The 15819-nt window shown below is 38.5% G+C and overlaps 2 protein-coding genes across 2 annotated transcripts in view; both read right to left on the bottom strand.

The window, feature by feature from the left end:
• Positions 1-11214, bottom strand: part of LOC137586984 (uncharacterized) — a 40403-nt gene extending 29189 nt beyond the window's left edge. The window contains exon 1 of the mRNA XM_068303204.1: positions 10263-11214. Coding sequence (XP_068159305.1) covers positions 10263-10671 — 409 coding nt within the window. The 5' untranslated portion in view covers positions 10672-11214. The remainder of the gene's footprint in view (positions 1-10262) is intronic.
• A 2791-nt stretch (positions 11215-14005) lies between these two features.
• On the bottom strand, positions 14006-14809 carry LOC137586985 (uncharacterized). Its single transcript, XM_068303205.1, has 3 exons — positions 14427-14809; positions 14233-14371; positions 14006-14135 (listed from the first exon to the last, which is right to left on the bottom strand). Exons 1-3 carry the CDS (start codon positions 14800-14802, stop codon positions 14012-14014), a joined length of 639 nt encoding a protein of 212 aa, XP_068159306.1. The 5' UTR covers positions 14803-14809; the 3' UTR covers positions 14006-14011.
• Positions 14810-15819: the final 1010 nt, after the last annotated feature.

The raw sequence follows: 15819 nt of genomic DNA, 5'->3' as shown, positions 1-15819 counted from the left end.
ATTTATGGGCTTGTTTGTTGACTCAAGGGATTATCAATTGGCGAGCACAAGTGGCTCGCAGTGGCTGTGAATCGTGAGCCGAGAGCCAGTCCAGTTCAGTTGTTGTTGTTGTTGTTGAGACTGGCCAGGTTCAGGTCCCTGGCAAAAATGTTAACTGGCTGCAGGCCATGTGCAGGGCAGGGCAGCTGGGCAGAACATGATGTGGGGATGGGTTGGCCATAGTCATAAATTTTTGTCTGCACCATTTGCCTTAACTTCCCGCTCTCTCTCTCTCTCTCTCTCTCTCTCACTCAGCTGTCCCATTCACTCATTCACTTGTTCTGTTTTATGCTGGAAATTAATTCATTATCGATTTTCGTTTCATTTCGATTCATTTTAATTTTTTTGTTTGTTCCATGTTGTTTTTGTTGTTTTATTCGATTTTTTTGTTGTTTTTTTTTTTTTTTGTGTTGGTTGTCGTATTCAGTGTGTTTTTCGGAGACCGGCTTTAACTACCCAGCCATTAAAAACAGTTGGAATGAAGGATGCCTTCGAGCAGCATTATGAATGGATCATTTACAAAGTCAACACAATTAAAATACACGCCTCGACCGCCCAACGAACCTCTTTTTGAAAAACCTCTGCTCTGGCAAACCGCAAATGAAACTGAAACTGAAACCGAAACTCGGCAATGCGAAACCCTTTTCAACTTGTGACAGAGCCAGGCAGAGTTGGGAAATGCCAACGCAAAAATAAGAAGAGAAACAAAAAAGAAGCACAGAGCCAACTCGGACAGTCAGGCACACAGCGGGCATTGAAAGTGAAGTAACTTGAGAAGGTGTGTGGCTCAGGTGTATGTACGTACGCACCCACTTACACACACGCATAACGGAACGACGAACAAAAGGTGAACTGGTGAAAAGAACAGGAATATGAAATGTGAAATATTAATAGAGCCAAATGGCAACAAAACAAATGCGCCAACATCGATTGATGTCCTACCCATGATGTTTGTTTGTGGTCATTACCATATTTCAAAAGCAACACCAATTCACCAACAACCCAAACTCGTACACACACACACACACACACACACAGAGCCATATACCCAAAGCAATACACAGTGGAGCGAAACATACAAAACTTTTTCCATAGACAAATTTCCCTGTTCGTTTGAAAAAGCAACTGATAACAGATCGTGATTTTGTTTTCCATAAACTATTCTAATCAATCTATTTGTAATAAAAAACAAAATTTTAATATTTAATTTAATAAGTTTGATTTCTCAAATATCTGTTTAGTTGTATTAAGTAGCCTAAGTTGTACATCGATATCGAAATGGCTATCGATAGATTGTCAGATCTAAGAATTTGGAATTAAAATTGTAATTTAACATTTGAGAATGAACTGAGATGGCCGATAGTTATATTGGCATATATCGAATTGTTCATGCAATCGAATTCCTGTCTATGTCCACTGTGTATGTGTGTGTGAGCAACTAAGTTGCTCTTTCTCTCTCTCTCTCTATCTGATTCCCTACTTTGTGTGTGTGTATGTGAGCAAGTTGCTAACCTTTCAATTAAATTTGATGTGGCCAAAGTTCAAAGGTGAATGCCGTTTTGTTTGTGAACGTATATCAGTTCGTCTACTTTTTTACTATCTCCTGCCACTCCCCCTACTGCCCTTTCTCCCACAAGGGGGAGAGATTAACATTTATGTAAATGGACCCCCTTGAAAATAAACTAGTAAATGCCAGGACAATGCATTAGTTACTTTTCTTTTCTTTTTTTTTTGTTGTTGTTGTTGAAATTCGCTTTGTGCGTGATGGTAAACAGAGAGTGTATCTGTGTGCGTGTGTATTTTGTGGGCGGAGCAGACCATTTAAATAATGCATTTACCGTTATGCCATTATGAGTAATTATCTGGTTTGATACTTTAACCTTTTCTCGTTTTCGAAAAGGGGAATATAACTTTTATGGCCTTTTGAACTGAACTGTTGTGGCGGCGGTGAACTCCTGTGGCGGTTCCATTCCATTTCCCTTGTCTTCACTTCCACCGCCCTTTCGCCTTTCGCATTTCGCCTGTAGACCCATCCTTGTGACTAATCGGCCAAAAACTTTTTGTTGCTCGCCATTTTGTTTATGGTTTTTCGCTTTTCATGTTTTCATCCTTTCACCTTCTCTCCTCTGCCAAACTTTAACTCGGTTATTTTTGTTTATGTGTGTATTTTGTATTTTGAACATTGAACTTCAAGGTTAATTTACTTTATTGCTTTTTGCTTTATTGTCATTCGATTTTTCAGTTTGGTTTTTGTTTGCTTCTGATTATTTTGTAACCAAAAACCCCCCAAACACACACAAAAGTTCCTGCTGCTGCTGATCCTGGTCATAAAAACCCTAGCAAAATGTAGAAAACTTTTGTTATAGCAGCAACCAGAACAAGGCACTAAATGTTGCCAGTTTATCACTTCATTGAATTCCCGATTTTCGTGATAAAGTTCAAGTCCAATGGATTGTTTGGTTCTCGTCTCTTTTGCCTTTTTTGAAGTCCTAGAATTTGATTAAGTTCTAGCTTAGTCTATTTGCTAGAAATCAAATCTATATAGGATAAGTGGTTTAATTATCTGTGATAACTTTTTGCTTGCAAATGATATGAATTATTTCAATAAAAGAAACATAATGACCCATGAATATCTCTAGTGATGATTAAATGATCGGTTACAATATTTATATAGAAATTGACTGACATAATATATTTTTAACGAAGGATCTGTTATTCTGCTTTAACCCCTTCTTCTTTTTTTTGTCTCATATTTCTGACATTGCGTGCCCACATGGGCGTGTCTAGGGCTGTGAAATGGGGGGAACTTTGCCCTTTAAAGTAGGCAATGTTTTTTTTTTACATTTCTTTATCTGATTGTATAAGCGAATTCTTGCATTGCTTTTTGCATATTTTTGGGGGCAACATAATCTCATTTCACAGCTCTAGATCCGCCACTGCTCCCCCTCAATGCAATTTCTCACATATCCCAACTATAAAATATTAATAACAACATTGAAGGAAAAACAATTCAATTTTTCCATTTCATTGTTTATATACAAAAATCATTTTTCTACTCATAACTTTCAATATGAGTTAATTACAGTTTGTTTTATTTAAAATTAATGAAGTATAATTGATTCCATTAGTTCAATGCTGGTGGTACATATATTTAAACCAAATAGTTAGTATTTAATTTATTGCCAATGTAAGTACTTGACTTTTTAAACTGGTTTATGAGTCAAGAAAAAAATTGTTTATTTTTATCAAAAAGTTGGAAGGTCATCTAACAATTCTTTCTATCTCCCTCTTAACAAAAAGTTGCGTATACGCATTGTTTGCCAGCTTAATTAATAAGCATAGGAATGCTTAAAAATACTAAAATACTAAATCAAATTACGAATTCTTTCAGACAAATGCACAAGAATTACCAAATTCAATCATCTTTGCATTGCAAAATGAGATTGTTTCTTATTTTATACAGTTACTTATTTGTTGTTACACAATATTATTATTATTATTATTATCATTTCATATCTTAAAGTTATCTATGTATATGTAGAAATTTATTTCTCAATTGTGCAAATTCATTCGCTTGCTTAATTGGTCATAAGATGCTGGCAACCAGAAACTGAGACAATATTTCCCACCCTCTTCCTCTCGTTCGTTATGGTCCAACCACCTGAATGGTAGTTTCTCTGCCATTTGGCTCTGCTTCTGCCACTCAGAGTGTATAATAGTATTGTGTCTGAATATACAATTTGTAGGTCTCCGCATCCGTGTCGTCTGTAGTCTGTAGTCTGTAGTCGGTAGTCTGTGTGTCCTTTTGTCCGTGTGCTATTCTGTGGTATAATTTGATACTCAAGTCTTAAGTCTGGTCACCAAGCCGCTTCATTTCTATCTCTGTCATCTTAATCCCACTCTGTCTCTGTCTCTCACACTTTTTCGGTTCATCTCACGCTCTCTGTATGTATATCTTTTTATCTCTTTCATTATGTATCTAGCGCTCGTTGTTGCCTGTCCCTTGTCGCTCACCATTCATAATGGTTGCTTTTGTATTTATGTTGGAGCTTATGCCGAATGAAATGAACTCCACTCAAGTGTGTCTATGGGGCATTCGGTTCTACTAAATCTGAATTCCAATCTGTTGGCATATAATAATAGAGTGTAAAACTGTATGTGTGTGTCACTACTTCTCTTCCTCTCCCTCTCGCCCACTCGCCCTTTCTATCACTTTCTTTGTGTGCAAGTCTTGTAATAATTCATTATATCGAGCTGAATTTTGATTCTGACAATTGTCTTCTGGCATTTTACTAATTAGCCAAATGGAAACGCCCATTGAATGCAGCTGCTGCAAATGCATTCAATTTTAGTCAAATTTGTTTTTATTGTTGAAAATGGGGCCAAGATGGTAAGATGAAAGTGCTGGTCAGGTTTAGGTGGTGGCCTGGGTACATTGAGGATGATGACCCCGAAAATGTATTCGCCATGGCTAGAAAGCAAAGAATAAAAGTGATAAACCAACAAGAAAATGCAAGAACATTGTGTGCAAAAAGAAAAGTGCAGATAATGTCCTGAGATATTTCGGGCAAATGCCTGAAACAATTTGGCACCACATTGCGTATGATTGATATAAATTGTTTGGCTTTCAACCCCAACCATAAAAAAAAAAATACTCCCCCCCCTCATAATCCAAGCCATTGACACCCAGTGTGTACAAGTATGTGTGTGAGTGAGTGAGTGTGTGCATCTGTGTCATAGCACTAAAAGCAATTGCATCTACAGTAAAGATCCCAAGTTAATGGAAACTTTTAATGTCATATTTCTATTTCTATACAAAATATGTTGAAAGAAAGTATGGAATAATCTTATATTGAGGAAAGGATTGAGCAGCATTTCGTGTTACATCAAAGACCATACGAAGTTCGACAATTTGTCGAGAATTCATTTACATTTTGAGAAATGATAAGTAGCTCATTCTAGCCACTCGAGGCTAGTTCTCTAGTTGAGAACTGCAACGAAACGTTGTGAAAAATGCTTTGCTTCAGCTTGAAATCGAAAGAGTTTATTTGATCATCATTAGATACTGAAGCTTGTGATTCGTTCAAGGGAGTTTTTACTGTTGCATTTAAAGCAATTTTATTTAGCTTTTTGGCTAAAAATGTGGCAGCTGCTTTTGCGTTCTGTTGATGGTGGGGCGAGATGCAGCTGCTGCTGCTGTTTCTGTTGTTTCCTCCATTTTGGTTGCCGCTGCTGCTGCTGCTGCTGCCACATGCCATGGCGCAAAGTGTCACATTACTGAAACGTTGGCATCCGTGCTACAGATTGCAGTTGCCTTCAGGGGCAACTTTTGCCTAGGTGGTTCACGTCGAACGACAATAAGAAGGCAAAAAAGGCGCCACGACATGGCAGAGGGGCTCTATCATTTGTGGTTTGCATGTGCCGCATGCAACACCAAGCAACGACAACAACAAGGAACAAACATTTTTTATTCGTTTTTTCCTTTTTTTAGTAACCCAAAAACAAAAAAAAAAAAAAAACAAAACTACCAAAAAAATTAAAATAAAAATCCACGGTACACGCTTCGCAAATTTTACTATCTGAAGAAGAAAGAGACCAACCAAGACAAAAAGAGAGGCAGAGAGAGAGACAGAGTGATGGCAGAGGGTGGAGAGTGTGGTTGCAAGGGGAAGCGGTGGCAGCTTGTTTAAATTTGATGTTAACTGGCCAACTTAAGCCAGAGCATGGGCAATGATATTTCATAATTTACAAGCATCCTGACAAAGGTTTTCTTCCTCCTTCAGCTTCTGTTTCTATTTCTCTTCTTTTTTTTTTTTTTTTTTTTTGGTTTTTTGTCTCTCACCGGAAATTGAAAACTTTATACTACAGCAGCAGGATAAACGTTAGTAGCGCTTTTTCAGTCAAGTTTGTGGACAGGTGAATGGGTGGGTGGGTGGGTGATTGAGTGAATAGATGGGTAGTTGGGTGGTTGAGTTGCTTTGCTCGTCATTCTAACATTCGTTGAAATTTAAACTTGTCCTAATTGAGAGATAGAGTGTAAGAGAGCGGAGGGGAGGGGACAAGAATGGGGGGGAGGGAGAAAGGATGGTAAAGGACAAAAACTTATGCGGCCAGTTTAATCTCATTAAAATTTCGTTACGTTAAATGGCAAATTATACGCTTAATTGCTTCAAATATCAAATTGTCTTAAAAGTTAATTAAATGTTCGCACATTTTGCACGTTTCTGACAAATCTTCAATAATCAGCTCACATATATACCACACATAGAGACACACACACACACACACACACACACACTCACATACATATGCATATCCATGAAGACATGATGAAAGTTTCTGCTTTCAAAAAACTCTTTCAATCTCCTTCCAACTGGTAGAAATCACAGCCCTTTTGATTGCTTAAGCACTTAAACGTGTTTCGTGTGTGTATAAATATGTGTGTGTATGTGTGTGTGTGTATATATATGTAGTCTGTTTATCAATTGTGCCTTTAGGCACTTTTCAAATTTTTAGTGGTTAATTTTATATATTAATGAATAGACCAAGTGGCAAAAGTTTTCATTTCGATGGAGCAAATTTTGTTGCCCTGTTTCCTTCTTTATTATTTACTTTTGATTATCTGCTTATGGCAAAAGTGAGAAACACACAGAGAGAAACAAAGAGAGAGAGAGAGAGAGAGAACCGGAAAGGAACATGGGAATAAGTATAATATTTCGACATGGATTAGGGGCCTGAGCAGAGCAAAACAGAAGGCAACAAGCCATGGTGCAACAGCAACAGCAACACCATCATGAACAAACAATAAAAAGTGAGGAACAAAAACAAATATAAAAGAGCCAAATACCGCCCGGGATATACCCACAAAACAAAAAAATATAAAAGAAAAGTAAGAGCAAGAGGAATAAAATCAACAAACGCCTTTCGACCAGGTTTGAATAACAACGTACGTATGTGGTGGGTGTATGTACATACATATGACTGCTATGCGAGGGCTTCCCTTTCAGTTTCAATCTTACGATTGGGTAAAAAATATACCTACTAAACTTAAAACCACATTCATTGTGATCAAGTAATTTTAATGTAAAGAAATAAAAAGTGATTTAACAAGTAGTTAAAAAGTTCTGCCTATTTCACTTTGGGCAGAATCGACTTGAAAGGTTTTCGACGGCATTTTCTTGTTTTTCATTTCATTTTTTTTTTTATCTTTGTGCTAGAATATATGATATATAAAACCAAGAGAACATAGTCATAGAAAAAGTCATCCAAAGGCAACCATCAAATAAAGAATTAGCCCTTATCATTACATTTTCTCAGTATCCCATATCAGCCAACTTGTTTATTGGCTTCACTTTTTCAAGAAAAGCCTAAAAGTATTAATAAATTTTTAAGTTTCCAGAAGAATCATTCAAGTACAGAAATGTGAAAAATAATCCGAAATACATTTCAATTCAAGATTTTCTTGGATTTGTATCATGAAAGTGTTGGCATATCATTTTGGTTTTTATAGTTTTTAGACACAATCTGTTTAAAATAGATATCTAATTCGGAATGATAGGTAAACCTATTGATTTAGCAAGGTGAGCTTGAGTTAGTCTTTTAATTCAAAGCAATTTTATCATTAAACGAATTGCGCAAGTAGAAAATTGATAAATTTATGACTTATTTTTAAGTGTATTGCAAAAATAAAGTCTGAAATTTTGGTAAAATGGAATAACTTTAGCTGCTCCATGGAATTGGCTCACTCTGTCTCTTCTCTGTGCCCTATGCATTGTTTGGTCCATATGTATTTTGAGCCATATTTTTGTGTCGCTTGCTGCTAGCTGGCTGCGGGCTGTCTCTACGAGAGTGTCAACGTGGCCTGTCGCGGCTTATAAATAAGCAAACTGGTCAGACTGACGCACACACACACATCGGGATAAACAAACAATGCAGCTTTATATATTCTATATGTGCACATACATACATAGCCACATCATGGCCATATAATTTATGGGATTTATGATGCAAAAGGTGTTAACTTTGGCCGCCAGATATTTAACAGCATTGAGCGATGCGATAAACAATAAGCAACAAGTCAATATGGCAAATTTACTTATAATCAAATAGATTTTAGCGCTATTGCTTTAACTCGCATCTATTTATTCACTATTCCATTGGGTACTATTATCAATTTTAGCTCTTCAAATTTAATTGCTTTAGCCAGTGAGAAGAGAGTGCAGTGAGAAAGGAGAAAGGAGCTAAAGCATATTGACAAGTAAAAATTTATAGCATACAAATGGGGGTAAATGCAAATTCAAATTCAAATGCAAATGCAATTGTATTGCCTCGGTGTGCGTGTGTGTGTGTGTATTTGTGTGGCATTTTGTGATTTCGACAAAATTACATTTTCGCCTATGTGTTACAAGTGTTATAAATAAATTTTACGTTTCGAAATGTTTGCCAAAAACTCTCTTTGCTCTCTCCCCTTTCCACACGTTCTGTGTGTGTGTGTGTGTGTGGTTTGTGGGTCCCTCTCTCACTCTCCCTCCCTCTCTCTCTCTCTATATATGTGTGTGTGTGTGTTTGCTAAGTGCTTTACAGCTTAACAAGAGTCACACCCACACACATGGAACCAAACACACAGAACACTCGCATAGATTACAGCTAACTGCATTTCAATTGCAATTTGGCATTTAAACAAGCCTTCAAACATTGGCCATGTCAATATGAGAATATATATTTTTGTTAGATCGGCAAGCATAGATTATAGTTGGCAGTTATCTCGAATTGACATTAAATAAATGGTTCCATTTAACCTGAAATAACCATAATTCAGCTGCATACAAGCAGACTCTATCAGTTTTTAACCCAAATAGTTTTAAGCAAATTATTCCCCAAAAATCGACCACAATTCATAGACCTGAAATAAAAGGCAACATTGTTCTCTCTTCTCTTTTATATATAGAAGTAGGAATGAGTCAAGATTTGTCAACTTAGAGAGACAATAAGATACATTGATAACGATTGATAACTGATAACCTATCCAATGAGAATAGGAAAACGAAAAGAAGAAAATCTTCAAATTTCCTTTCTTCTCTGTGCCAACATTTGAAAGAATAGTTGCAAATTGGGAAACTGTTTATAATTCTCAATCCTTCTTTTATAGAAAATGCTTTCCATGTTTGTTTGTCATTTTCTAAGATCCAAATAAGTTGGTAAATTTGATTGTTCTTAGAAATACAAAATGTCTTTCATAAATATAAAAATGCCACAAATGCTGTTAAATCACTTTTGAGTTTTAATTTGTTACATAATTTGACTTTTATGGAATAATCCGTTGCTGCTAAAAATTGTCATTGAATTGAAATTTCGGTAATTCATTTGATATTAAAAACGAATAACTTTTAGTATTTAATATTGCAAGATTTGCCAAAGATGCTTTAAATATTGCGGGAAGAAATCAAATTGGCTATCAACCCAACTAGTTTTTAGACTTAAAGAAGTATTTAAAAGTTTTCAATGTCCTAATCTCCTTAGCATCAGTTTTCGAAATTTTAGCCACTCACTCTAAATCAAGGTAGATTCCGAAATGTACTTAACAGGAAAAGGGAGTCTAAAGTGTATATATATATATATATTCTTAATCTGCATTAACAGCTAAGTCGATCGACCTATGTCAACCCATCTATCGGTCCGTCCGTCTGTATAAATACATAGATCTCGGAGACTTTCATTTGGTATTTAGATTCGATTAAGTTTTTTATGTTCTCAAGAGCTGAAGATATAAAATGTAATATGTATACTCATTTAGTAAGCGGGCAGATTTGATTAGGATAGGTCTAAAAACAGACAAGCTATGGATAAAACGTTTTCCACCTAAAGTGCCAAAGAGCGAAGTTTGTCTTTGACGGAGCTAAAGTTATACATAGTATCATGTTCTTTAAGAAGTTGCTTCAATTGGTGTTTGGTCGGCGAGGCGACTGATTTTATTTTCGAGAATTTTATGATTAAGATTCTTGTATTAGTAATAGAATAATTTATTCAACAATATTTGTCGATATTAAAATTTCCATGAATCGAACGAAAGTTGGTGAATAGTTAAGTAAAAGATTTTTAACAATCTATAGTTTCATTTAATTATCATTTCTAAGGTAATGAGTAAACAAATTTAAGAGGAGGAAAATGATGCAAATTTTCATGATGATGAGAAAAAAGTATTGAGATTTCTTTTGTCCACTTACCATTGATATAGGCAGCAAAGTCAAAATCTCTGTCGGCTTTTTGAGTTGTCTGCTTTGAATGTTGCTGCTGCTCCGTATCCGTGAGAGTTGCCTCCTCATCATCATTATCGCCGCCGCCGCCGCCGTTGTCATCTTCGTCGTTATCGTTGTCGTTGTCATCGTCGTCCATATTCATGGCATTGATTTCGCGTTTCATGCGTAGGATCATTGGCCTTCTCAACGTTGATGTCTCAGCAGCGTTGGCGGCAGCAACGGAAATAACGTCATTTCCGGCCGCCTCAATTCGTCCTGTCACCGATATTAGAAAGACAATGGACAATAGCAGCGGTGGTAGATGATGGGTTAGCCTAGGTTTGGCTAGGGATTTGGAATTTTGTGGCATTGTCTTGGCCCGGCAATGGGCCGCCATGGCGGTTCAATCAGATGGCTTGGCTATGGCTCTAGCAAAACTGAACCGGAAATAACGCGCGACGCTAAGCGGCCAAGGATTTGTTGTTGTTTCTTGTTTACCACACTCACACACACACACACACACGCACACACAAAGCGAGACACGGACACGCACGCACCACACTTATGATAACTGTACTTCAGATTTACTAGTTGTTCCCCGAGCGGCCATTAAGCGCACAAACAAACAAACAACAAAAAAATAAACAAAAAAAAAAAAAAAAAAAAAAAATGGATGGAAGGGGGCAAAGCTAAAAGAAAAACAGACAAACTTATTTTCTTCAGCAAATTGCCGACGGTTTTTCGATCACACGCGCTTTTCAATTTGTTTGTTGTTGTTTTTGCTCAGTGTTTTCGACGCTTTTTGTTTTCGCTCGTTGGGCGTTCGTTTTTGTTTTTGCGTAAGCCGGCTAACAGGCTGTTGATAAACAGACAGACATCAAGATGTCTCGCCGAGTCGGACGAAGTCGTTGAGTCGAAGCAGCAACAGGAGCTGGGACGTGTGTCCTGGCCAATGTGCAAGGCGCTATTGAGTCCTCCAAATCCTTAGGCTTCGACTCATATAGCAGCATTTTTAGTTGTCGGCATTTCACTTGTCCTCGGTGCTGTTCGTGCTCGTGTCTTCGTTTTAGTGAATGAAACACAATTCGGCGTCTGCGCAGCAAACCAAGCCAAATGACAGGCGGATGTGCCAGGAGAGGGGGTCGGCGGGGGGCCAGGCTGGTGTCAGACTATGGCACTTTATGGAATACGGGATGCGGTATGCGGTAGAGGTAGCAAGTCAGTTGCAGTTCATTTGACGCGGCTACGTGACGGAGTTTGGGGTATGGCATCATCGTCATCATCATCATCATCATCAGCAGGATGGCAAAAATGAAGGGGGCAGAAGGTTGGACTGATGGCTGGCTGGCTCGGTCGGTTAGGCTAAAGTGTGGACTTGATTCTCTGACAACCTTTTGCACGTCGCGTTTGGAATTGCAACAGTTATATCCTTTATCCTTTAACTGCCTGCATTTGCTATTTACCGTTAACATTTGCATTCCAATGGCCCTCTCCCTCGTTTTCGATCCTTGTTCATTTTTGTTTTAATTGAAACATTCTGATTAGACATCCCAAATAACCAAATCCCCACTGAACTGAACCCAACCAACTCGATTCTCCCATCCCTTCATTATCCATGCAATTGCCGCAATTTGACCGCAAATTAAACAAACATTGCCAATGCAATGAATTCCATCAATCAATATGGGGGCAAACCCCAATTCAATTGAAAATATATTGTCCAAGTATTTCAAAGAGTTCAATGGAATTTAACAAAAGAAATCTGTTGAGAAATTTTCCAGAGACTCACAATCAGAAATGAAATACTTATAAACAGATGCACCCCTTTGAAATATCCTTACAATAATTGGTTTAGTATCACAATTTACCACCTTTTACTCACTTTCTATGCCAAGTCAAATCACTGGGTATCCAATGGTTTCTCTACGAAGCTACGAATCAGCCACGGGGAAAGCAAATCGTTTTTGGATATCGAAATTTAACAAGTTGCACAGGTAAAATCTGCCTAGATACATCAAAGGTTGGCATAAGGCCATCTTTATAGATCACATTGTCAGCTCAGCCCACTGTGCACCGTTTCCTTCTTCATGTATTCTCCACAGTTTTGTGAACAGTTCGATTTATCCCTATGGCATGCTGCCATTGCGCCCACCTTATGATGAGGTGGCTCAAGGGAGGGGAATGGTGTGCAGTGTACGCGGTTTGCTATTGATATTGAAATTGATATTTGTGTGGCTGCTGGCGGCAGCAGCTAATCTAATTAAAGTTGCCAACTTATTATCGTCACTTGGAGGAGTCGTTAGGTCATTGTTATACAGGTAATAAACAAAACTAATAGTAATAGAATATAAAAGGAAAAATAATAGCATTACGTCTCTGTGTGTGTGTGTGGGGTGGGTGGTTGGTAGTGTGCGTGTGCGTGGGCGTGTCGATCGATGAAATCGAAAGGCTGAACTCAATTGAATTGTGTCTGACCATAATGCGCTTATAACCATAATTGTTGTTGTGGCATTTTTAGCCAACTAATTGCCAGTATTTGTTTACAGTATTTTTTGTTTTGTTTTTTCTTCTTCATCTTCTGATTATTGTTTTCTATTTTATATTTTACACGCTTGCGGTATTTTGGCTTCTATTGAATGGTTGGCCTCGTCGGTTGACCGGAAGCATATAATTTTTTGGCCATATCTTCAAAATGGGAAATGGGTTGAGGCGCTAATTGAATTGCAAACGGTAGTTTTGTGGCATGGAGAGGAGAAAGCCCCTCTTACATCCACTTTTGCCCCTCTTTATCTCCCCCTTCTCTCACTCTCTCTCTCTTGCCCTGTCGCTCTCACTCTCTTGTTCCCATAATTAACTCGGCGTCTCTGATTAGGCAATTTGTTTCCCATGGCCAGTTATGGACAAGGACGAGGGCATGGATATTGGGTGATGGAGGACCAGTTGCTGGCCTGCCAATTCAATTTTGCTGCCTTGCCACAAATCCACAAAATGTGCCACAAACCTCATTAGGCCAACAAGTGGGCGGCAAAATTGCATTGCCATTTGCCTATTTTAGCAATTTTCGTTTTAGCGATTTTGTTTGCTTTGCTTTGATTTGTTTTTTTTTTTTTTGTCTTTTTTTCGGTGAAGGGAATGGAAGAAGGCATTTCGGTTCACAAAAAGTACTAGATCAGCGGCAGAGAGAGAGACGAGTTTGCATAGGCCAAGTTTGTTTGCGATCAAGTCGAGCATATAACTCAGGATTGAGTGAGCCTTGGCTTTTGTGGTCTACACAAAGTTTCTACAAAATGTTGCCTAGACTGATCCTGACAAGGCTTAAGAAGAAATTCACTTAGCTATTCAGGCTATTGATAGAAAAACAAAGAGTATTGGTAAGTCGCCACTTGAATTAATTATGCTCTTTGGATTTCTCAATGGGTCTTCTCTTGGTCGTGGCAAATGTTTTTTTAGTCTAGCCGGAATGGCTGTTTCAGTCAACGGCCAAAGTCTGCAAATGTGTTTATAAATAAAGAATAACACATGTTTTGCCTCAAGCCCCCCTCCCCCTTCTAAGGTGAATCAATGGCCATGTTACAGCATAGTCAAGAAATTACGATTAGAGTTCAATATATCTCAATGTGGATTTAGTATATACGCTTTATTGACTTTTTTAAGTCGTCTATCCAAACCATCTTTTGGTTCGTAGAGCAACATTTGCACATTCCTTCATTCCATCATTGCTTCATTCCTTTGTTGATTCATTGATGGAAACAGCTGTTGGGATAATATGCACCCAAATAGATCTGACAGTTGGAGCAGTAATGATTGGTGGTCCGACAACAGTTCATAAAATAGGGACAGAAACAGGCACAGCAACACCACCTAAGGACATAATGGGCCAACAATTGGTGCGCGCCCATTCCCGATTGGGGAATTGACATTAACGAGCCAAACAAATCAACTCAATTAACTCACTCACCCAAAGGAGCAGAGCCACAGGGCCCATGTGTGGGTGCGAGTGTTCGCCGAGCGTTCGAGTCGTGTTAAAACATTTTGGCCACAGGCTGGACATCTTATGGGAATGGCTATATCGCCCAGCTTGGGTTGTTGAAAAAAATCTGCATTAAATGGGACAAAGTTAGCTGCAAAACAAATTCCCTTGAAAGGGCTTACTTCGAACCCTAGGCAAAGCAAATCGACCGAGTAGCAAATAGGGCAATGATACTCTATGAACAGCCATCTGCTGATGCTCATGATGCTGCAGCTCCTGATCTACTTGCTCCATGCTTTGATATTCCTGCTCCTCCTGGAGAGTCTCCTGTTCCATCTCTTGCTGCTGCTGCTGTCCATCAATTTGATCCAAGGGCAGCTGCTCCTGCAAGAGTGTTGATCTTCCATCCGCAAGTTCGTTTAAATTGCAGCTGGCATAGCTGGGCATCATCATGATGGCATCATCGTAGGGTGGCGGTTCGGCCATTCTGACCAGACCAATTCCATTAAGGGATGCCATGGCCATAATCTGGCAGGGTTCCTGGCCCTGATAGAGCATACGATGCTTCTCCTCAGCCATGAGCTAGTCATTTGCCTAGCACTTTGCATGCCGTTCCACCTTTTATGGCTGTCACAATCTTGTGTATTTTTCAGTTTACACACACACACACACACCGAGTTGATGGGGAAAACAGTTGTGGCCAACTGATAAGAGTTTGGTCAAGTGCAATTCGAGTTGCAATTGGTCTGTCAATTAACCAGATGCACCACTAATCATTTAGTCAGACGACCACGCAGTCAGGATCCAGTCGGTCGATCCAGTCGTCCGACCTAACAGCCTATCAACTTGGCCCAGCTCAACTTACATACATACAATACATATGGAGCCACTCATCGTGTATGTTCCAACCTTTCATTTCCGGTTCATAACTTTTTCAATATGCTACACACAGACACGCACACACACACAAAAACACACATATACACACTCATACAGACACAGCATTGCATATTTGCCTTGGTTTATTCAGGGCTGCATCAATTTCAAAAAGATTTAGGCTCAATTCTCCATTGAGAAGAACTCCAAGAAACATTGGTTGAATCTTGTGGATCTTGACTTGACTCTGAGTTTAGGAGTTTCAGCAATCCCTTATTTTTATGCCAGCCCTGGCATCTCTTGACTCCTGGCAATACAGTTTGGTTTGCTTCCTCTTTGCTTCTATTCTATCTCCTTTTTTTTGTTACTTTTTCGTACAGGTCTCAGGTTTGTTTTAGTGGATTTTTGTGTTTGTGTTTTTTAGTGGGTAGAGGGTTGGAAGGGGAATTGAAGTTTTTCAATCTTTTTCTGCCCAACACACACACACACACACACACACACACACACACACCGCCTCATACATATGTATGTATGTAGATGGTCTGCCCATCATTGAGTGGAGGCCCTCTCTGACTTTTGCCAATGATTGAAGTTCTGTTGGCACTTTTTCATTTAATCAACTTTATTCAACTTGTCGTCTGCTTTGTTTGCATTTTATCCATTTTTTTTTTTTCACTTATTTTCACACAATTAAATGCA

The sequence above is a fragment of the Drosophila tropicalis genome, unplaced genomic scaffold (genome assembly GCF_018151085.1).
Source record: "Drosophila tropicalis isolate 14030-0801.00 unplaced genomic scaffold, ASM1815108v1 contig_158, whole genome shotgun sequence".
Lineage (NCBI taxonomy): Eukaryota > Metazoa > Arthropoda > Insecta > Diptera > Drosophilidae > Drosophila > Drosophila tropicalis.
This window is presented reverse-complemented; position numbering and strand designations above follow the sequence as displayed.